Source organism: Artemia franciscana, chromosome 1 (genome assembly GCF_032884065.1).
Source record: "Artemia franciscana chromosome 1, ASM3288406v1, whole genome shotgun sequence".
Taxonomy (NCBI): Eukaryota; Metazoa; Arthropoda; class Branchiopoda; order Anostraca; family Artemiidae; genus Artemia; species Artemia franciscana.
The window spans coordinates 60,335,028-60,360,400 of record NC_088863.1 but is presented as its reverse complement, the minus strand read 5'-3'; the positions used below and the strand labels follow the sequence as shown (position 1 = coordinate 60,360,400).

At 34.9% G+C, this 25,373-nt stretch overlaps 2 protein-coding genes across 4 annotated transcripts in view; both read right to left on the bottom strand.

Annotated features, from left to right (window-relative positions):
* LOC136032204 (monocarboxylate transporter 5-like) overlaps positions 1-11,387 on the bottom strand; it is a 131,259-nt gene extending 119,872 nt beyond the window's left edge. Inside the window, exons 1-2 of one of the 3 annotated variants that reach the window (XM_065712411.1) lie at positions 11,248-11,387; positions 1,818-1,938 (exon numbers count right to left, since the gene is read on the bottom strand). In XM_065712411.1, coding sequence (XP_065568483.1) covers positions 1,818-1,917 — 100 coding nt within the window. In that variant the 5' untranslated portion in view covers positions 1,918-1,938; positions 11,248-11,387. Of the gene's footprint in view, positions 1-1,817; positions 1,939-7,380; positions 7,401-11,247 lie in introns of those variants that run through there. The other 2 variants (XM_065712426.1, XM_065712419.1) reach the window with 2 other exon arrangements.
* The window catches only part of LOC136032275 (large ribosomal subunit protein mL66-like), a 414,576-nt gene that overhangs the window by 98,168 nt on the left and 291,035 nt on the right, over positions 1-25,373 (bottom strand). The window lies entirely within an intron of this gene.

The window sequence follows — 25,373 nt, the reverse complement described above, 5'->3', positions numbered from 1 at the left end:
ACACAAGTGAGAATTGAAATGAGGATTGGTTGTTAGATCGCGGTCGTTTTCAGGTAGTAGGGCTTATGTACTTCTACTTAATGAAATCTTCACTACAAACAAAAGTAAGGTTGCCGCAATTTCTCTAACGGTAGGAGTATAAGGCCTACTGCGTATTCGGCGCTTATTAAAAGGAATTATATTACAAACATTTTCTTTTGTTCTTATTACAACATTGAAACTAAAATGAAAATTGCAGTGAAACTATACCAAGATTTACCAATAGGCTCGGTAGGCCCTGCGGCTTTCACTGTTCCCGAAGTTTTGGGGATTTCCCCGTAAATCATGCAAAAACGGTGCGACCAGAACGCTTGGGCCTAAGCTTTAAGTCTGCTATGGGTAAAAAAACATCTCGAGCTAGTGAGCTTTCAGAACTATCATCATGTAGCCAACATTCAGTTTAACTTATTAGTTCTTACCAATACTGTTAATTTATTTCGGAATAAAATAAATATTTTGAAATAGAGAATTCTGAAAAACTTGAAAATTTGGCAATCAAAAACGAACAGAATTTAATTAAAGAAAAAACTTTCCGAAAAAAGTATTTTAAAGAAAAATAATGGCTATAGTAAACTTAAGATGAGAAAAAATAGAAACCTACGATAATTCAAACCCAAAACGAACAGAAATTGAATAAACAATTATAGCAAAAATTGTACATCAGGTACTAATATAAATGGATAAATAAATCTAAAAAAAAGTAAAGCTTAAGTTCAATATGCAAATCAAGCTTAAAACGAACAAAAATGTTTTGCTATTGAGGCACATATGAAACTCAAAAACGAACAGAAATTACATAGACAATCATAGCAAACAAACAAACAATAGTTACTATTATGAATGGGAAAATAAATCTTAAAACGAGTGAAACTTAAATTGAATATGCAAATCCAGCTTGAAACGAGCAAAAATCTCTACAAAGAATAGTTAGGGTTTTGCCACCTCCTTCCCCTGTAAAAGTCTAAAACCTACCGCGTCATTGGCGCTTTAATGACAACAAATTATATTACAAATATTTTCTTTTCTACTTATTACAACATTGAAAATAAACATAAAAATGACAGTAAAATTAAATTTTGAACTGCTGAGCTTTCAGCAAATAATATCATTATATATCAAATATCTAGTAAATATATCAAATATCAATTATATCAAATATATGAGGGGGGTATTTTTACGTATATGAGAGGGGTCGCTATGACGTGTAAGTGCCCAAATGGTAACTGAAAACTTAAATATCTCAGGGCTTTTTATCCGCAGGGTGTGTGCTAAGACCCTGAACAACTGCAGAGCAGAGCATCATTTTATACACTATCTGGGCCTCATTCTACGACCCATTCACAGTGAAATTTAGCTAGCACCGCCATTTCAGCTTATTCCAGATCCAATCATGATAGAATTAGGGGTAGCCTACTTGTCCATTATTCAGAACAAAGCGAGGAACTTGGATCTACAAGGTCACACAAAAACCAGTTTGTAGCTGTCTGTAATCGAAGACAATTAGCTTAGGCTCAATGGGAAACCTACGTTGTAGTTATGTTTTAATTAAATATTTATTACATAAAATTTGTTATTATAATAAAGTATTATAAAAAAAAGTTGGCTTTATATTTATTATATAAAGCCGACCCCCCTAATATACAAATCTAAAGCCTTAGCTAAATTCCATTTTATGAAATGCCCACTCTCAAAAACCAACTGAAATGAAAATAGTATTTGGACTGAAATAGCCTTAGTTTCTGCTATAAATGTGAATGAAGGATCATAAAAAGACTCACCCTCACCATGTCGCTGGTCATCGCCTATAAAAAACTCAGTTTTCTCTAGAGCATCTGCTGTTTTCTTATCCTTTTTGGACAATCCATTTTTCAGTCCCATATCACACTTCAGTTGTCATACCTGTCCATCGAAAAAACAAACTAAATTTACTTCCATTGTATTTTGACCACATAGAGATAAAGTTGTACGTCTCACATTCAGATGAGTGAGACACGTTTTTCTACATCAAACTGGTTTCCTTTTTCAAACCTCCGTTAGAAACAAAGCAAATAAATTGGCATTTATGACTATCTGGAAGATAATATCTACTCCTAGATCGTAAAATCTACCAAAATAGTATGTTTACGCATTTTAGGTTACCGCTGTGATTAATTTACGACTGGGAATAGTGCCCTAATTAGCCGCTGTCCATTTTTAGACGGTAAAGGTAAAGGAAAAAAAGAAAAAAAATCGTTTGCAACTGGAGTGCTATACAAAAAGAAGCCGACCCTTTTTTCGTTACATTTTGAATTGTAAAATCTAGGCCGAGCTAAATGTATGTGGTTAGCGTAAGGAAACGGCTAAGAGGAGAAAGGCGGGCAGAAGGCCAGAGCTTTCAAGGAAACTCGTTGTCCCTCTTGAACCTTGATTCTCGACGTGGGGTGCAGGCCCCACTGGTGGGGCATGGCAATATGTTGGTGGGTTCTGAGCAGGATGTTCACCCTTTGGCTGACTATAGTCTACTTAAGAGTCTTAATTTTGAAAAAAAAATATGGGAATAAAGTCGGATGCACATGCATTTAAAGGCCAAAAAGTAGTTGATAATGTTGCAATAACGTCATGTATTGTGGAAAACGTGTTTTATACAAACAATATTTTCCATTCGCATAAAATAGCCCTTGAGGACGACCCAAAACAACATACCAAGTTAATGAGAGCTTCTTCCGGATGAATGCACATACAATTTGGATAACAAAACATAAATACCAAGAGGGGAACCGTCAGGATTTTAGAAATGCCTAGGTGGTGCACGGTCCTAAATCAGTTGGGAATTACCACTCTAAAAACTAGCTTTAAACACACGTACAAAGCTTTTTTTTTCCCAAGATTGCAATGACCCCCATACCGGCTTCGTGATCCCCTGCAAAAACCCTTACGTCACTCATTGTTTAGCAATTCTTGCACTAGCGATGTTAACGTCAATAAAATCGCTGATAATGTTAATGCCAGAGACATTAGCTGTAATTGTAGATAATAAACATTATTGACATTTTTTCTTTTTTTTAAGGGCCAACTAGAATTAGTTTCGTGCGTTTATTCGATATTCATATTTAGCCATCGATATGTGGGAAGTAATATCGAGACAGAAAGGTGATATTGGTAACTATGTATTATACGAGAAAACACTCGAGAAGTGAAGTTTGGCTAATGGTAAAGAACTAAAACAAAATATCATGGAAATATAATACTGTACTAGCAAAATTGTGAAAACTACAACAAACAATTATGGACGGGGGGCCACTCAGAGCGCATCACATTAAATATGTAACCTAAACAAACCTAACCAAAATACCAACTAAATATTTAATTAAAATAGCCTACAGCTACAATGTAGTTTCTTACTAAGCCGACACTAATTGTCTAGTATACACAGCGTGAAAACTGGGTAATACCGCATGTTCGCAATCCAAATTCTCGAGTGTTTCTCGCATATTACAGATATTTGAAAAGTTTAATTATGCATTAAAATTTTCTAAATACTACTTAGGTACTTTGTTCTAAAAAAAAAAAAAAATAGATTTAAGCATATTTTCTCAGTTCTCTCAAATATTTGGAAGTAGGTTGAGGCTTCCAAAAAAAAATTTCAGCTTTTATTTTATTTTTCAACGCGTAAAATGAATTCCCGAGATGCTTTCTTTGACAGGCGCTCGGGCAGTGACCTGGTGACTTGGATTAATCGCTGGTCGCTTGTTAAAAGAACTTGCTGGTCGCTTGTTAATCGCTTGTTAAAACAAGTAAGATTAGTTCAGTAGTGCCAATTAACTAAAATTTAACTACCTAACTAAATTTTAGCCACCTAACTAAGATTTAGGGGATGGTGCTAGAATCTTTTTGATTTTTTCGGAGAGGACATAGAAGACTAGTAATCTTTTATCGGGGGGAGAGTTTGCTCTCTGATGTTCTTTAATGATAATACAAAAAGGTACTTTTCAAAATTAAGTCTGAGGCAAAACTCTTCCTCCACCCCTAGATTAGACATAGATTATCACCCATCGGAGGTACGTTCGAAGGGGGCAAGAGCTCCCACGTAATCATGAGTTTTTCTGAATTTTTCACACTTTTTATTCAATTTATCAAAAAATATCTGCCCCCCCCCAAAAAAAAATGCAAGTGTGCTTTACCCGTCAGTACAGTCAAAATGCTTTAAAAGCATTACAAGTTGCTTGATTATTTAAAGTATCATGACTCATGATTTGATGTCACTAAAAAATTATAGACACCGTAGGCTATATTTTCGGCTATCGCTAAACAGACTTTGGTTTTTCGAAAAGGGTTAGCTTCTGTGCATATATAATATAATTTAATGCATTCTCATGAAAATAGGTTATCTATTAATCTGCATGCAGGAGAAATACCTCTAAGATCCCTTTGCCCGTCACCTTGAGAGCTCTAGATTCTTGTTATTATTTCCATATAATATACCTAAAACTTCAAACTTGCCATCTTATTTTTATGAAACTGCAAATAATTTTCATAAAACTTGCCATTCCTTACCATTTCAGCTTATCCACTTCCCCAGACCCATTAAACTCTGACAGACCTACCAAGATTCAGTACAACAAGAAGGGATAAATAAATCTATTTAGTGGATCCGAAGAGAAACGGCAAAAATAAAATACCCCTGAAATCAGAGAGGAAACATCAGCTCTAGAACTGAAATGCATTTTAGCTTAGAATTGATTCAAATCCTGGGAACCGTCTCAATAAACATTAACCCACTCTTTTAAAAAAAAAGAAAAAACTGCAAGTAATCATCCGCCAAACAACTGCGTGAAACGATGATTTTTTAGTTTTATGGTTACATTTTCTGGTTACATTTTCAACTTTTGTAGTCTTTGACGGTTTGTATTCTTGTTTCTCATCCACTTTGAAATCATCTGATTTTAATGTTTTAGTTTTTTTTATTATTATTAGTATATTTTAAAATATCAAATATAATTTATATTTAATATAAACTTATATTTCATTTCATACATTAATGTAACTAAAATTTGTATAGCTTAAAATGGGACCCGAACTCCTCTGTTACCTTTTTTCTTCTGAAGAAACAAAACTCTATGTGGAGGAATGGATTTTCGGTGACGAAGCGAAATTCAACTCGGAAAAACGTTTTCACCATTACTTTGAACGTTTCTGAACATTTTAAGATGTGAAATGTGTTGTCAAGCAGTTCGTGGTAACGAACTGTAGTAAGGAGCGACCCGGCTCAATAGTAAACGAAACTCAAAAAAATGAATTTTGATACCAATAGATATATCAAAAGAATGGGATTTTTATGCTGATTTTAAATATATAAGTTTCATCAAATTTAGTCCTAATCATCAAAAGTTCCGAGCCTGAGGATATTAACCTTGTTTTGGAAAATAGGGGGAAGCACCCCCTAAAACTCATACGATCTTAACGAAAATCACACCATCGCATTCAGCGTGTCAGAGAACCCTGCTGTAGATGTTTCAAGTTCTTATCTACAAAAATATGGAGCTTAGCATCTTTTTGCCAGAAGACCGATCACGGGTGCGTGTTTATTTGTTTGTTTTTATTTTCCCAGGGGTGATCGTATCGACCAAGTGGTCCTAGAATGTTGCGAGTGGGCTCATTCTAACGGAAATTAAAAATTCTAGTGCCCTTTTTAAGTGACCGAAAAATTGGAGGGCATCTAGCCCCCCTCCCACGCTCATTTTTCCCAAAGTCAACAGATCAAATTTTTGAGATAGCCATTTTGTTCAGCATAGTCGAAAAACATAATAACTATGTCTTTGGGGCTCACTTACTCCCACAAAGTCCCAGGGGAGGGGCTGCAAGTTACAAACTTTGACCAGCGTTTACCTACATTAATGATTATTTGGAAGTGTACATACCTTTCCAGGATGATTTTTTGGCTTGGAGGGGGGGGTTGAGGGGAGGGAGTCACCTGGGAGGATCTGTCCTTGGAGGAATTTGTCATGGGAGAAGAGAAATTCCATGAAGGGGGCGCAGGATTTCTAGCATTATTTTATAAAAAAAAAATGAAAAAATAAATATGAAAAAGTTTTTTCAACTGAAAGTAAGGACCAGCATTAAAACTTAAAACGAACAAAAATTATTACGCATATGGGTCCATCTCTTCCTAAATAGCTCGCTCTTTACGCTAAAGTATTTTTAGTAATTTCAACTATTTATTCTACAGCCTTTGTGATTCAGGGGTCAATCTTAAATAATTGGGACACAATTAAAGCTTTAGTGTAAAGACTGAGGTATTAAAGAGGGGGCAAACCCCCTAATATACATAATAAAAATATACGAATATTGAAGTTTGTTACGTGAGCTAATTTGTAAATTATGTATGTTTTTTACTAGTAAAAACTTTCGTTAAAAATTAAAAATTCTAGTTGCCTTTTTAAGTAACCGAAAAGTTGGTGGGCAACTGATCAAAATCAAAACTAATCAAACTAATAAAATCTGGTCAAAACTAAGAGAAAGCCATTTAGCAAAAAAAAAAAAAAAATAATACACAAATTTTGTTTTAATTATTCATTTGCGGAGAGCCAAAATAAAAACATGCATTAATTTAAAAACGTTCAGAAATTAAATAAAAAAGCAAGTTTTTTTAACTGAAAGTAAGGAGTGACATTAAAACTTAAAACGAACAGAAATTACTCCGTGTATGAAAGGGGCTGTTCCTCCCTCAACGTCCCGCTATTTACGCTAAAGTTATTTACTGTTTAATAAAGTAGAATTGAGAGAAAGAGTAAACTCTTTAATAAAGTAGAATTGAGAGAAAGAGTAACACTTTAGCGTAAAGAGCGGGACGTTGAGGAAGGAACAGCTTCTTTCATACACGGAGTAATTTCGGTTCGTTTTAAGTTTTAATGTCACTCCTTACTCTCAGTTAAAAAAAAAAAATTATTTAATCACCATCAAGTCATAACTTTTAATCGTTTTTATAGCAAAAACTACTATTAATCTTGTAAAATCTAATTTTAGTGACATAATTTTCATTTCATCATCACATTACTTGTCTAATTGTCTTATATAAAAAAAACTACAATTTTCAAGAGGTATTTTTTTTTCTAAATAGAAACGTTTTCATCTGTTCAACTAATACTTGTTGTTAAATAAGGCTTACTAATCTTTTTTGCCTTGGCTGCACTTTAGTATAATAATAACATTTTATGAAGAGAGATTCGCGTTTCAGAGGGGTACTAGCTAATGCATACAGTAAACTTTAAGACCATAAACATTTGTGAATACTTCGTATAAAGAAGAATGGATTTTTCAGATATTAGAAGAAACAGTAAATCCCAAAGAGGTCAGAATACTCACTGTTGCTAGACTTATTTCATATAATGTTTCTCGTTCTTAATTTAAACCTATATCACTAATGAAAAAAAATAACTAACATAAAAGTGCAAAAATCACTTCCTAGAACTACCCGGTAAATACTAAACACTGAGCATTTTTTGTTGCCAGGAAAAACAACTTCAACTACAATTCTCATTCAATCTCTTTTGCTAAACTTGTTATTTTTCCTTCATTTTTTGTGTAGCGTACATTCAGTGTTCCTTGCATACTCAGTAAATTCCACGACTTGGATACTACTGTCCATCTTTAATTAGGTCTATTAGCCTACCCTGATGAAGGGGTTTGATTGAATTGGGGCTGAATTACATATGGGTAGAGTTAAATGCGGTTAAGGTTAAATTTTTAAACGGTTGATTTTTAAATGTGGGTTGAATTGCACCGTGGTTGAGTTGAACGACATTTTGTGAACAAGACTGAGCTGAAAGGGAGTTGATTTAACAGGGGGTTTAGCTAAATGTGGCTTGCGCTGAGCGAGGGGTGATTTAAATGGGTTTGATTTGCCTGAAGCTACCAACCCTTACACATAGGAGGAAGAAGGGTGATGTGATCATGATAAAAAAGATGTTCATTTCCTATCATACGAGTCTAATCTTCTGACCTTCCCGTTATACTGAAATCGGAAAATAGACAATATCAAAAGATTCAACCAGCCATAGTTTGGAGGCGAGAAAGACAAAGTTGTAATGCAAGGACTTGTATCCTTTCGAACAACCTTTCTTAGTCCGTGGTCAGCTAAGAAACCCTTGCCGTGTCGGCTGTGATAATCAAAAGTGCGATATAGGCCTATGTCGTTATTGTTACTTTTCAGGAGAGCCAAAAAAAACGCAATTAAGTTTGTTGGCTGTGATTGGTCTGAACGATGAGACTAATGGGGATAAAGGGAACATATTCTGATGGTAAGACAGCAAGTCTTATTGATTATGTTATAGTAAACCGAAGACTGGCAGGATCAATACAAGATACTAGGGTATATAAGAGTGTTGTTATTGATGTTAAAAGTAAAGATCACCATCTAGTAGTCTCTAGGGCTAATTTAAAGCAGAAATGTCGGAAGGGTAACAACCCCCAGGAAAGTTATGATGCTGGTAGACTCCAGGATGAGAATTTGAGAACCTTTCCAGGAACAGTTGAATGCTAAACTTGAGAGTTTAAAATTAGACATTGCAGAAGATGGCTGGAATAACCTTAGAAAAACAATTTGTGAAGTTTCTGATGGTGTCTTGGGGAAGAAAGTTAAGACTGCAGCTAGGAATATTAGTAAACAGCTTTATGTTTAACAGAGATGACAAGGGGTTTGTACAAGAATTATCTGAGTGATAGATCGTATGAGAACTAAAGGAATGTAAAGAAAGTGGAGAAAGCATTAAAATGTGAACAAAGAAGTAGTGAAGTGGAGGCCACGGATAAAATTGCCGAGGATCTGGAAGATCCAGGTAGATGGCATAATAGTAAAATATTGTGCTGGCATGTTAATAAATTGAGATGGATTAGTCAATGCGGCCTTTCCCCAGTTAAAAATAGGAACGGGGCCACAATTAATGATAAGGAAAGAGTTAAAGAGAGATGGATGGAAAATTTTGAGAATATGCTTAACCGAGTCACAGTTACAGGAAAAGTTATGGAGAAAAATTAAAAAGTTTGTGATACCTTAGTTGTGAAGGAAGAGTTGTTTTGTGAGGAAGAATTACTGACAGTAATAAAAAGATTAAAGATCATGTTCCTTAAATATAGTGGCTCTGAGGTTAGAAATGAGTTAATGAGGATTATGAATATAATTTTTTTTTAAAGGGGCATTACCTAGCAGTTTCAAGAAAACAATAATTAAACCACTGTATAAGAAAGGTGATAAGAGTGAGTGTTGTAATTATCGAGGCAATAGCCTGGTCTTTGTAGGTAACAAATTACTTAATAATATAATACTTTTTAGACTGAGGGATGATTTAGACAAAGTATTAAGGGAAGAACAGTAGCCTACAGTTGTAGAAAAGGTGGAGGTTGTGTCGACAAAATTTTCACTCTTAGGTTAATAATTGAGAAGTGAATTACTTGTCGAAATTCTTTGGTTCTCAGTTTTATAGACTACGAGCAAGCAGTCGATTCTGTTGATAGAAGAGCTTTAGCAAAGGTCTTATCCTTATATGGTACACCAGACGATCACATGAATGTGATTAGTGCTATTCAGAAGAATAATAAAGCTGCGGTTGAGGTATGAAATGAGGTTAGCAGTTGGTTTTGTATTAAAGCAGTAGTTGTGTTGCATCACCCTTTATATGGATAATTTTGATGGACTTCGTCTTAAGCAGCACAAGAAAGAAAATGGGAGACCATGAAATCATATAATGAGAAAAAATCTCTCCTGGACTTTGATTATGCTGATGATTTAAGCATCTTAGATGAAAGTGTGAGCAAAATAAATGAACTTTTAGAGGTTTGTGAGTTCAGGGTGCTAGAAAAGATTTGAAAATTAATGTTAGGAAGACTAAGTTACTAAGGCTAGGAATAAGTGAAGATGAAAAGGTGACGTTGGGTAACGATTAGATTGATCAGGTTGGCAGCTTCACTTACCTTGGTAGTATTATTAGTAAAGACGGTGGGAGCAGTGAAGATGGTAAAAGTAGAATAGCCAATGCTCCGGGTGTTTTTTCATAGTTAAAAAAAAGTTTGGAATAAGTGCATAGGTCTACTCACCAAGATTAGAATATTGGAAGGCACGGTGATGACAGGGGTCAAATATAGCTCTAAAGTATGGGCACTCCGAAAAGTGGATGAAGATTCACTAGATATTTTCCAGAGAAATTGCCTACGGACTATTTTGGGTAGCCGGCTGACTGACCGTATTTCAAACAGTAGGCTGTATAAAACATGTGGTTCAATCTCGCTTTATAGGGCAATAGTTAAAGAAAGGTTGTGATGGCTAGGGCGAATGAAGGGTGATGACATATTGCCGAAGATTGTTCATTTCGTCCGACTGTCTAGGGCTAAACGGAAAGCACATCGTCAAGTCTGGGGTATGAGAATATTATTAAGAAAGATTTAAAGGAAATAAGAACTTTCTGGGAGGTTGTAAAGAGGGAGACTTTGAATAGATTAGGATGGAGGAGGAGCGTGTGTAGCTGTGTTGGCCTCAGGCGAATTGATGCTACGGTGAGATGTTGTTAGTAGTAGTATTAGTAGTAGTAGTAGTAATAGTGGTGGTAGTAGTAGTAGTAGTAGTAGTAGTAGTAGTAGTAGTAGTAGTAGTAGAAGTAGTTGTAGTAGTAGTAGTAGTAGTAGTAGTAGTAGTAGTATTAGTAGTAGTAGTAACATTCTAAGCCAACTTTTTATGCTATTTTCGGTGACAAAATTAAATTCAAATATTCTGATCGAATATATAATTATTCTACTCTATGGCGTATGTATCCTTTTCCCTTCACAAAAAAGGAAACAAATGCCAGGTCCCCATAGCTCCATAAGATAATCCTCATCTGTCGTTCTGAATTGTAACAAGATCTGATAAAAAAAGAGTTTTACTCCACTTAGATACTTATGTCTCTTTTAATTTTGTAACGGTACACGATAGGACAATTCTGACTGCACCATTCGATTGCTCGTGTTTATTTTACCCATGAGGCTTATATAACTCATTTTTGACCTAAATGGTATATGTTGCACTTTTACGGTTCAAACCCAATTCAAATTCGCTACAAAATGACAAGTTAAAAATGTGGACACATCTTAGAAATACGACCATATTCAAAATTGGCCGTGCTAAGACCTGGTAAGGTACTCGATACCTTGTAACCCTCTAATTTTAAGTCCATAGATTTCTTAGGTTTAAGTCATATTTACCATAGATAATCCTGTGGTATTCCTGGCATTAAGCTTAATAATGCATGGCATACATGTTCTTTGAAAGAACTGTTTCTAGGCACTAGCGGAATATCTTTTTATATTTCTCTTGGTCTTCGGTTCCAAAACTGTCACAAATCATGCTCCAGAACCACGAGGCAACACACAGACTCCTAAAAACAAATACTTCACGTCATCACAAGAGGAAACTTGAGGTTGAATGAATCTTAAAAAAAGAATCGAATATATTATGATAACGAAAACAATAGATTCGAAGTCATAGGCTACGCATAACAGAGAATCTGAACTTTGAAAAATATCAATTACCAATCGAGAAATTGAAAACGATTGCAATTTTTTCTTTTTTTCTGTGAGGAGATATAAATTTTTGGGGATTGTGGGGCTAGTTGAGACCGTTTTAACATTTTATTTTACCAAGCCATACTTGGCATCATTTATATTAACAAACCATTGTTAAAGCCTATACGCTATATTACACAAATTTGTTTTTCATTTTGGGAAAGTTTCAGCAATAAACATTGATAAATTTTTTGTACTGGACAGCTTATAGTTTATCAACCTATCCCACATTGGCTGCAAGTTGATATTCATATGGGGCAACTTGATAATATGGTAACAGTAATAGATATTTTGAAAGTATTGTAATAAATAGGCCGTTATAAATTAAAATGCAAAATTTTTTAGTTAGTGAAATTCAAACTCAAGCTACACTTAATAAAAGCTCCAGTTACAGCAATGACAAACCAAAATTTATTATTCTTAAACTAGAATAGTCTACTAAGAGGGCTGAGGGTAGTTGTTGAGTTTGTTTTCGAGTTTTCTTCATCCATACTTCTAAAAAGAAATTTACCAAACTCGTAGAGTGACTGCTGTTCGTCCTCAGCAAACCCATACACAGTTGGCAATAATGACCTTAACTGGACTGTTGACTCAATCTTGTAAAGGGACGACATTGCTAGCCGTAAAATTTCAGCTGCAACGTTGCCTTGTGAATTCTGCAACGTATCAAAAAGTTTCCTGTATAAGTTGAAATCACACTGAACTGCAGAGTTTGCATAGCAGGAAAAATCGTCTCTGTTTTGGAAACCTTTTCTCCCAGTACCAATACCCCTTTGGTAGAACTGCTTCTGGTTGGATCTTTTCTTATTGCCCTCAAGATTTTGGAGAACACTATCACCTTTCGTTGCCACTATCGTAGTGTTTGATCTTGCTTTATTTATTATAGACATTGTTGTTTGGCATTTCGTCTTATTTGAAAAGAATCTTCAATTGTTGCCTTTCTTTTTTTCCCTTTTCCAATGATTGCATGTTCGACACTAGTCTTACTTTTCTTCCTCTTCGGAGAAACATCTCCTATGCTACCTATTTTCATGAAGTCATCATTCATATTAGTTGTTGGTGTTTTGATTATTCTCAGTAATGGAAGGTTAGGCCAAAAACTACTCCTAAGACGATTATACTCTATGACTACTTCCATATCAGCAGTAATTTTACTTGTATCGCGTTCCATAAGATGTAGCCCTGCGCTAGTGGTAACTCTGGATAATGCAACATAAATCATCCCCGGCCCAAAGCAGGGACTTCCTGCGTCGACGATAGCACAATCCAAGCTGAGGCTTTGAGACTTTTGAATATTAATTGCAAATGCTAGTTGCAATGGAAACTGTTATTTCTGACCAAAGAAGAAAGATGGTAGTTAGTACAACATATTTTGAACTTGTTTCTTTTAGCAGTGTGTTGCTTGTTAGCCTACAGTCGTTGTTTTTGGGCATCAAAATAACCGGCACTTTCCCTTCCTTACACAAATGACAATGCAATTTGGTAGTTTCTTCTGAGGTGGCTCTCGACATGCATCCAAATGTCCGTGCAGAAAGACACTGGAGATGCTGTTTTTCACAATTTCCAAGCCTTATGTTTGCAAGAGTATCTGCATATGGCTTGTCCTCTTTTTGCCTTATGTTCATTGTCAGCTCATCATACTCAAATTCATTCCATTGATTAAAGGATCGCATGGATCCAAGTCCATTTCAGATCTCTAGCCGAGTAAGAGGAACCTACGGTGGATTTGCCGACACGGGCCTCAATTGAAGAAAATCTCCAAAGAGAATAAAATTGGCATTTACCATTGGGAAATTAGTAGATTTAATTTCTGTCAAGTCCAAATGAATGTATATCAGTATAAGAGACGAAACCATGTTTATTTCATCTATAATGAAGAGCAGAGTGCCTCCAAGTGTCTTTCTTAATGTTAGCAATTGTTCGTGGATAACGATGTATACTTTGCAATTTTTTTGCTGGTCAACTGGCAGACTTAAATATCAATGAATGGTAACACCTTTTATGCTATGAGCAGCAAGTCCAGTCGGGTCCATAACAACAACTGGACATTCCTCCTTCGCAAACTCCTGACAAATGAACCTTCTAAGTACACTAATTACTTGTGACTTCCTAGTTCCCCCAAAGCCAGAAACTATCAGTCTGATAGGCTTATCATTGCTGCCACTTTTTAGGTTGCCTATAATTCTGCTAACAATTTGATCTAAATTAAGGGAATTGAAGTCATTTGACAACTCTTCACTTGTGATTAACTCTAGCAACTGTCTATTCGCATTAAATAAATCTTCCATAACATCAGCTACTCTATCAACAATCTCTCATTGTAGAGCGTTATTTGGATCATCAATCTCCTTTTGTCCATCAGTTACGTCATTCATTTCAATAGCCTGAGTTTCCACGGCTCGCTTGCGTACTCTTGTCTCAAATTCGGTATCACAAGCGGTTTTATTTACCGGTTTCTCATGATAGGCTACCATGGATGGATATTTGTCACTTTCAATGCAATATTTTTCAAAGTTGTTGAAGTCACGTACCGGAATATCGCATTCATTTCTCCATGGTTTGAACAATTTCAACAGCATACCATATTACTGTTCTTTCTTCTCGTCAGATTCCAAAGGATTGGCCTTTTTGCGCTGTATGATATATAGTTTTTTTGTGCGTCGTCTTAAAAAAAAAGAACCTGTTTTCAGTAACATTTTTTCATCATTGCCCCGTCGTTCACGTTAATAGCAAGCCAGCAGCTCATATAGACTCATGTTTTCCATATGCTTTGGCCTATTTGGATAAACATCAGCTACCCAATGGGCAAAATACAGATCCGAACTTTGGAGATCCTTACTAGCAATTACTTCCAATTCCTTGAATGTTTTAAGTGTCCTTTTTAGTTCTCTCACCCTGGGTAAATCCAAAAATCTGAATTGTCTTGAGAAACTGTACAATTTATGCCAAGAATCCTATCTGCCACCTCTATTGCTCCAACTTGAGGCTATTTAACTAAGTTTAATAGAAAAGACATTGCCCGTAGACACAGACCTTTGTACGCATTATTCACTTCTTTCCACATCTCATCAATTTCCGACTTTTCACCTTTCGTCATGTAGTCTGTTATATAATATGGCAACTTGGAGCCAATATGACCGATACATTGAACGTCAACATTTGACAAATTGGCCAATAACAATGATGGATTGTAATCATTGATGTACCTCTCCTTATCTGTACGAGCAATATCATATATCCTCTTTCTTTTTTTTTGTGGTTTGTCCCATAAGTCAAACAATCAATCACTTCTTGGACTTCAGTTTGTGTTTTAGAAGGGCAAGGAAAGTCGAATCTGCGATAACTAATCCATTTGCCTGAACTTCCTTTGAATTTTCGTTGGCAGTATTTGTTGCAGCGGTGCATCTGGTGTTCGACAATGAGTTTATGCAGGGTTGGACTCAATAGTCAATCAGGAAATCGGCATGTTATAATGCTATTAATTTACCTTGTAACTTCATCCAGTGACGATTTTCCAATGACTGGTGCATCTTCTACCCAGAGAATGCAATGCACATGTGGAGCACCTCTCGTTTGGTATTCAATTCGCCAAAAGTAATCCTTGATTTCACCAAAGACAGGATTCAACTTTGAAGAGACAAGGTTGTTGAATATGGCCATCCATTTTTTGTGGAAATGTGTAGCCACAGACAAAGGGTCCATTGCTGTTAATTCAGCTGGTGTCATTTTATCGACGACGACCCCATGACTGTTGAGTCGCGTAAATGTTTTATGAATTCTGGAGAATACCATTCCACACAAGATGCTGTAATAAATAACGCTGGTGGGCCTTCTCGCTCTATCATAGGCTTGACCTTTCCCACCAAAGCATGAAAATACTGTCGAGATCCTCTCACTTTTGACTGGACAAAAAAAATTGATATTTCCATTTCACCGTCTCTGTGTTGAAGCCGATCCAGAAAATCTTTTGCACTTTGATTAGGCCTGACAGTCCTAATCATATGTGCAACACTGTTACAAAAGTAAGACAGCTCTTGATTTTGAAAATTGTAAAAAAGATAGTTTTTGTCGAAACGGAACTGTGGGTGTCTACTAAGAAGACGTCCTTTGATGTAGTCTGCATTTCACATCGAAAACTGACGGGCCATGTCCTGCATATGGTTTCTGTCATCAGGGAAGAAATTTGGAAATGATTTGATGTCCAATTCCTCTCGAAAGAGATCCTCCCCTAAACCATGTAATCATTTCAATTGAAATTGGTCATTCTCAATGTTTTTATTGTTCTTGAAATCATCAATAAAGTTTTTCGGTACTGACGAGTCAAGTGATTGTATAGAGAAATGCTCTACTAATTGTGATTTGGCATCATTTGTAAGTTTTTCTAATATTGCTTCCTTAATTGTACAATACTACCTTTGCTCCTAATTGTTTTCACATCTCTAATGAGTCTGCATCTTTCTACTACCTTGTACAAGCTTCGAACAAAGTTTGCTAGAAGAGGAAAATGTGGCACCAATGCTCATAGAGCACGAAAAAAGCTGTAACATCCATTGCGCGGGTGACAATAAATTGAATGTCCCATTTTGTCAAGGTGAATTGACTGGTTTGTGCGGTAATTGAATTTATCCAAATTCAATTCTTCAAGGGAATCCATTAACAAATCTTCTTTGTTCATCTTGGAAATTTTGATAAAGAGCACATGACACATTCCAATGTCAATAGGCTCACATTTGCAGACATCTCGGTAACACTTCCATTTAAATGGGTGATTTTTGTCTGCCAACTGACTTTTTACAGCAGAATTTTTTTCGATGGTTCTGCTCTTATCAGTATTTTTATTCAAATCATTTATAATATAAATTTGGAAAATATCAATTAAACTTGGAAGAGCATAAAATCTGAAGTATTCATCTGGAATCACTAGGTTAGCTAAATCCACTTCTGTTTCACCTGGGCCAGACGACAGGATTAATTTTAAAATTTTCTTCTGGGACCTTTGACTCGTCTATTCGTCTTTGGATCGCCTGTACGAAATATTGTACTAAAAAGAAACATTTACAAATTAATAAAATCGAATTTCCCAATCGAATTACACCAATAAAACAGTTATTTTTTATGATTTTGCAAATATTTTCTTTGTATTGCGAAGTAGACTTAAAATTGGCGTATGTCAAGACATCATGGAGTGTACGAAATTTGTAAAATAATGGATGTTAGAGTTGCTAGACTTACAACTGAACCCGCACGAGAAGTTTATTTTCTAATGAACTATTTTTCGTCGATGTGAGCTCTCTTGAGTATTAAAATTTGTTTGCATTTCATGTATACGTCTATTGTTTTAAACATCATTTTGTTTTCTTTCTAAACTCTTATTTTTGTATTCTCTGCAGAACTAACCAATTTGGTCCTCTGCAAATTGTCTAAGAGTGTAGTTTCCTTATACAGTAAGACACAGTTTTTGTATTAAGGACTTTTATCCATTTTGATGGTAACTTTCTTTCGCAAAAAAGAAGAAAAACAATTTAACTGGGGACATGTTGAACTTAACTGTGGATATTTTGAATTTAACTGGGGACATGGTGAATTTAACTGGGGACATGTTGAATTTAACTGGGGACATGGGACGTAATCAATTTAACAGGGGACTCGATAAATTTAACTGGGGACATATTGAATTGAACTGGGAAATTATGGATTTATCTTGGGAAATGGTGTATTTCACTTGTGACATGTTGAATTTAACTTTAACATGTTGAATTTCACTGAAGACATGTTGCATTTAACTGGTGATATGTTGGATTTAACTTGGTATATATTGAATTTAACTGGGGACTCGATGAATTTAACTTGGGATGTGTTTCATTTAATTGGGGACTTATTTGATCTAACTGGGGATGTGTCAAACTTAAATTTAATGTTAAATTTAACTTTGAACATGTTGAATTTAACTGGGGACATGTTGAATTTAACTTTAACATGTTGACTTTCACTGGGGACTTGTTGAATTTAACAGGGGACTCGATAAATTTAACTGGGGATATATTGAATTTAACTGGGGAAATTTTGGATTTATTTTGGGAAAAGGTGAATTTTACTTGTGAAATGTTGAATTTAACTTTAACATGTTGAATTTCACTGTAGACATGTTGCATTTAACTGGGGACGTGTTGGATTTAACTGGGGATACATTGAATTTAACTGGGGACTCGATGAATTTAACTTGGGACGTGTTGAATTTAACTGGGGAAATATTTAATTTAACTTGGGAAATTTTGGATTTATCTTTGGAAATGGTGAATTTCACTTGTGACATGTTGAATTTAATTTTAATATGTTGAATTTCACAGGGGACATGTTGCATTTAAAAGGGGACATGTTGAATTTCACTGGGGACAAGTTGCATTTAACTGGGTACATGTTTAATTTAACTGGGGACATATTGAATTTAACCGGGGACATATTGAATTTAACTGGGGACATGTTGGATTTAACTTGAGCCAAGTTGAAATTAACTGGGATGTGTTGAATTTTACTGGGGATATGTTAGATTTAACTGGAACATATGTTAGATTTGAATTTCACTGGGTACATGTTGAATTTTACTGGAGATATGTTGAATTTAACTGGTAACATATCGAATTTTATTGGGGACATGTGTGATTTAACCAGAAACATGTTGAATTTAACCGGGGCATGTTGAAGTTAAATGGAGATTTGTTGAATTTACCTTGGGACATGTTGGATTTAACTGGAGATATGTTGAATTTAACTGGAGACATGTTGAATCTAACTGGGGAAATGTTGGATTTAACTGGGGACATGTTGAATTTAACTGGGTATATGATGAAATTAACTGGGGATACGTTTAATTTAACTGGAAACATGTTGAATATAACTTGGGACATATTCAATTTTACTGGGGACATGTTGGATTTAACTGGAGACATGGGAGACATGTTGAATTTAACTGGAAACATGTTGAATTTAACTGAAGACTCGTTGAATTTAACTTAGGACATGGTAAATTTAACTCGAGACATTTAGAATTTAACTGGGGACACATTGAATTTAACCGGAGATATGTTGAATTTCACTTGGGTTATGTTGAATTTAACTGGAGACATGATACTATCTACCCAGGAAGTTGAAATTAACTGGGGACATGTTGAATTTAACTGGGGACATGTTGACATTTACTGGGGGCCATGTTGAATTTAACTGGAGTCATGTTGATTTTAACTCGGGACTTGTTGAATTTAACCGGGAACATAGTGAATTAAACTGGTGACATGTTGAATTTAACCGGGGACATGTTAAATTTAATTTGGGACAATTTGAATTTACCAGGGGACTTGTTGAATTTAACTGGGGACATGTTGGCTTTAACTGAATACATGTTAATTTTTACTGGGGACATGCTGGATTTAACTGGAGTCTATATCTCCTGTAAGTAACCGGAGACTAATTCAACATGTCCCCAATTAAATAAAACATGTCTCTAGTTAAATTCAACAAGTCATATTGAATTTAACTAGAGAGATGTTTTATTTAATTGGGGACGTATTGAATTTAACTGTGGACATGATGAATCTAACTTTTGATATGTTGGATTTAATTAGGGACATGTTAAATTTAATCGGGGACATGTTGATTTTAACTGGGGAAATGTTGCATTTATGCTGGATTTAACTGGAGCCAAGTTGAATTTAACTAGTATGTTGAGTATGTTGAATTTTGCTTGGGATCTGTAAGATTTAACTGGAGACATATTGTATTTAACTGGGGAAATGTTGAATTTAACTTGAGACATGTTGAATTTAACTTAGGTATATGTTGAATTTAACTTGGTGCATGTTGAATTTAACTGGGAACAGGTTGATTTTAACTGGAGACATGTTGAATTTTACTTGGAACATGTTGAATTTAACTTGGGTATAGGTTGAATTTAACTGGGGACATGTTGAATTTACATTTACCATGTTGACTTTCACTGGGGACATGATGAATTTAACAGGGGACTCGATAAATTTAACTTGGGACGTGTTGAATTTAAATGGGGACATATTGAATTTAACAGGGGAAATTTTGAATTTATTTTGGGAAATGGTGATTTTCACTATGTTGAATTTAACTTTAACATGTTGAATTTAACCGGGAACATGGTGAATTTAACTTAGAACATGTTGAATTGAACTTGAAACATGTTGAAGTTAACTTGGGACATGTTTAATTTAACTGGAGACATGTTGAATTTAACTGGGGACATTCTGAATTTAACTCGGGACATGTTGAATTTAACTGGGGACATGTTGAATTTAAATTGGAACATGTTGAATTTAATGGGGACATTTTGAATTTAACTGGGGGCATGTTGAATTTAACTGGGGACTTGTTGAACTTAACTGTGGATATGTTGAATTTAACTGGGGACATGGTGAATATAACAGGGGACATGTTGAATTTAACTTTGGACATGTTGAATTTAACTGGAGACATGTTGAATTTAACTGGGGATGTGTTGAATTTAACTGGGGACTTAATGGATTTAACTGGGGATGTGTTGTATTTTAATGGGGACTTAATTTAACTGGGGATTTAACTGGGGATGTGTCAAACTTAAATTAAATGTTAAATTTAACTTTGAACATGTTGAATTGAACTGGGAACATGTTGAATTTAACTTTAAAATTTTGAATTTCACTGGGGACTTGTTGAATTTAACAGGGGACTCGATAAATTTAACTGGGGACACACTAATTTTAACTGGGGAAATTTTGGATTTAGCTTGGGAAATGGTGAATTTCACTTGTGACTTGTTGAATTTTACTTTAACATGTTGAATTTCACTGAGGACATATTGCATTTAACTGGGAACATATTTAATATAACTTGGCAAATTGCGGATTTATCTTGGGAAAAGGTGAATTTCACTTGTGACATGCTGAATTTAATTTTAACATATTGAATTTCACAGGGGACGTGTTGCATTTAACAGGGGACATGTTGAATCTAACTGGGGACATGTTGCATCTAACTGGGTACATATTTAATTTAACTGGGGACATGTTAAATTTAACTAGTGACATGTTGAATTTTATTGAAGACATGTTTGATTTAACTGGAGAAATGTTGAATTTAACCGGGATATGTTGAAGTTAGATAGGGACATGTTGAATCTAACTTGGGAAATGTTGGATTTAACTGAGGACATGTTGAATTTTACTGGGGCTATATTGAATTTAACTGGAGTCATGTTGAATTTAACATGGGACATGTTGAATTTAACTGGGGATATGGTGAATTTAACTGGAGACATGTTGCATTTAACTGGGTAGATGTTTAATTTAACTGGGGAAATTTTGAATTTAACTGGAGACATGTTTAATTTAACTGGGACATGTTGAATTTAATAGGGACATGTTGAATTTAACTGGGCAATGTTGGATTTAACAGGATATGTGTTTAATTTAACTGGGGATATGATGAATTTAACTGGGAACATGTTGAATTTAACTGAGGACATGTTGAATTTTACTGGGGCCATATTGAGTTTAACTGGAGTCATGTTGAATTTAACATGGGACAGGTTGAATTTAACTGGGGACATGGTGAATTTAACTGGAGAAATGTTGCATTTAACTGGGTACATGTTTAATTTAACTGGGGAAATTTTGAATTTAACTGGAGACATGTTGAATTTAACTGGGATATGTTGAATTTAATGGGGACATGTTGAATTTAACTGGGCAATTTAGGATTTAACTGGAGATGTGTTTAATTTAACTCGGGATATAATGAATTTAACTGGGAACATGTTGAATTTAACTGGGCACATGTTGAATTTTAATTGGGGACACGTTGGATTTAACTGGAGAAATGTTGAATTTAACTGGAAACATCTTGAATTTAACTGAAGACATGTTGAATTTAACTTAGGATATGGTTAATTTATTTCGAACCATGTAGAATTTAACTGGGGACATATTGAATCTACTGGGGACCTGTTGAATTTCACTTTGGTTATACTGAATTTAACTGGAGACATGTTGAATTCTACTGGGGATATGTTGAATTTAACTTGGAACATGTTAAATTTAACTGGAGAAATGTTGAATTTTACTGGAGCCATGTTGAATTTAACTGGAGTCATTTTTAATTTAACTTGGGACAAGTTGAATTTAACTGGAGAAATTTTGAATTTAACCGGGGACAGGTTAAATTTAATTGGGGACATGTTGAATTTAACTGGGGGCATGTTGCATTTAACTGTGGACATGTTTGATCTAACTGGAGACGTGTTAATTTTTACTCGCGACATGTTGGATTTAACTGAAGAAATGTTAACTTGAAATAAAAACATGTTTTATTTAACTGGAGACATGTTGAATTTAACTATGGACAAGATGAATTTAACTTTGGACATGTTGGATTGAACTGGGGACATGTTGTACTTAAGTGGGGATGTGTTGAATTTAACTGGGGACATGTTAAATTTAACTGGGGATATTTTAAATTTTGCTGGGGACATGTTGCATTTAACTGGGAATATGTTGGATTTAACTGGAGCCAAGTTGAATTTAACTTGGATATGCTGAATTTTACTGTTGATATGTTGGATTTAACTGGAGGCATGTTGAATTTAACTGGGTACATGTTGAATGTTGATGGAGACATGTTGAATTTAACTTGGTGCATGTTGAATTTAACTGGGAACATCTTGAATTTAACTGGGGACATGTTGAATTTAACTTTGAACATGTTGAATTTAACTGGGGACATATTGAATTTAACTTGGGTATAGGTTGAATTTAACTGGGGACATGTTTAATAAAACTTTCACATGTTGACTTTCACTGGTGACATGTAGAAATTAACAGGGGACTCGCTAAAGTTAATTTGGGACGTGTTGAATTTAACTGGGGACATATTGAATTTAACTGGAAAAATTTTAGATTTATCTTGGGAAATGGTGAATTTCGCTTGTGACATACTGAATTTAACTTTAACATGTTGAATTCCACTGGGGACAATTTGACTTTAACTGGGAACATGTTGAATTTCATTGGGGATGTGTTGCCTTTAACTGGGGAAATGTTTAATTTGACTTGGGACATGTTGAATTTAACTGGGGATATATTGAATTTTGCTGGGGACAAATCGAATTTATCTGGGGAAACGCTGAATTTAACTAGGGACAAGTTGGATTTAACTGGAGATGTGTTGAATTTAACTGGAGACATGTTGAATCTAACTGGGGAAATGTTGGATTTAACTGAGGTTATGTTGATATTTACTGGGGCTAATTGAATTTAAATGGATTCATGTTGAATTTAACATGGGACATGTTCAATTTAACTGGGGACATTGTGAATTTAACTGGACACATGTTGAATTTAACCGGGGACAGGTTAAATTTAATTTGGGACATGTCGACTTTAACTGGGATCATGTTGCATTTTACTTGAGACATGTTGGATTGAATTGGAGACATGTTAAATTTAACTGGAGACATTTTGAATCTAACTGGGAAATGTTGACTTTAATTGGGATATGTTGAATTTTACTGGGAATATGTTGGATTTTACTGGAGACATGTTGATTTTAACTGGGAACATGTTGAGTTTAACTGGGGACATGTTAAATTTAACTTAGGTATATGTTAAATTTAACTTGGGGCATGTTGAATTTAAATGGGAACATGTTGAATTTAGCTAGGGACATTTTGAATTTAAGTTGGGTATAGGTTGAATTTAACTGGGAATATATTGGATTTAACTGGAGACACATTGAATCTAACTGCGGAAATGTTGAATTTACCTGCGGACTTGTTGAATTTAACTGGGGACATGTTGAATTTAACTGTAGACATGTTAATTTTTACTTTGGACATGTTGAATTTAACCGGAAACATGTTGAATTTAACTAGAGACATGTTTTATTTAACTGGAGACATGTTGAATTTAACTGGGAACATGATGAATTTAACTTTGGACATGTTGCATTTAGCTGGGGACATGTTGGATTTAACTGGAGCCAAGTTGAATTTAACTGGAATATGTTGAATTTTACTGGGGATATGTTGGATTTAAATGGAGGCATGTTGAATTTAACTGGGTACATGTTGAATGTTGCTGGGTACATGTTGACTTTAACTTGGTGCATGTTGAATTTAACTGGGAACATCTTGAATTTAACTTGGGTATTGGTTGAATTTAACTGGGGATATGTTGAATTGAACTTTAATATGTTGACCTTCACTGGGGACATATAGAATTTAACAGGGAACTCGCTAAATTTAACTTGGGACGTGTTGAATTTAACTGGGGACATTTTGGATTTAACTGGGAAAATTTTGGATTTATCTTTGGAAATGGTGAATTTCGCTTGCGACATGTTGAATTTAACTTTAACATGTTGAATTTCACCAGGGACATGTTGCAATTAACTGGGAACATGTTGAATTTAACTGGGAACATGTTAAATTTCACTGGGGACATGTTTCATTTAACTGGGGAAATGTTGAATTTAACTTGGGACATGTTGAATTTAGCTTGGGACATGTTGAATCTAACTGAGGACATTTTGAATTTTACTGGGTAAAAATCGAATTTATCTGGGGAAACGCTGAATTTAACTGGGGACATGTTGAATTTAAGTGGGGATATGTTAAATTTAACTGGGGACATGTTGAATTTGGCTGGACACATGTTAAATTTAACTGGAGATGACACAAAATTAAAACATATTTAATCTCACTGCGGAAATGTTGAATTTACCTGGGGACTTGTTGAATTTAACTGGGGACATGTTGGATTTAACTGGATATATGCTAATTTTTACTGGGGACATGCTGGAATTAACTGGAGACTTGTTGAATTTAACTAGAGACACGTTTTATTTCATTGGGGACATGTTGAATTTAACTGGGGACATGATGAATTTAACTTTGGAAATGTTGGATTTAACTGGGGACATGTTGGATTTAAGTGGGGATGTGTTGAATTTAACTGGAGACATGTTAAATTTAACTGGGGAAATTTTAAATTTAATTGGGGACATGTTGATTTTAACTGGGGACATGTTGCATTTAACCGGGGACAAGCTGAATTTAACTTGGAACAAGTCGAATTTAACTTGAAACATGTTGAATTTAACTTGGGACATTCTGAATTTAACTTGGGGCATGTTGGATTTTACTGAGGACATGTTGAATTTAAATGGGGACATGTTGAATTTAATGAGGACATTTTGAATTTATTTGGGGTTTGTTGGATTTAACTGGGAACATGTTGAATTTAACTGGGAAAATGTTTAATTTTACTGGGGACATGATGAATCTAACTGGGGATATGTTGAATTTAACTCGGGACATGTTTAATTTAACCGGGAACATGGTAAATTTAACTGAAGACATGTTGAATTTAACCGGGGACATGTTAAATTTAATTGTGGACTTGTTGAATTTAACTGGGGACATGTTGAATTTAACTGGATACATGTTAATTTTTACTGGGAACATACTGGAATTAACTGGAGACTTGTTGAATTTAACTAGAGACACGTTTTATTTCATCGAGGACATGTTGAATTTAATTGGGGACACGATAAATTTAACTTTGGAAATGTTGGATTTAACTGGGGGCATGTTGGATTTAAGTGGGGATGTGTTGAATTTAACTGGAGACATGTTAAATTTAACTGGGGACATGTTAAATTTAATTGGGGACATGTTGATTTTAACTGGGGACATGTTGCATTTAACTGGG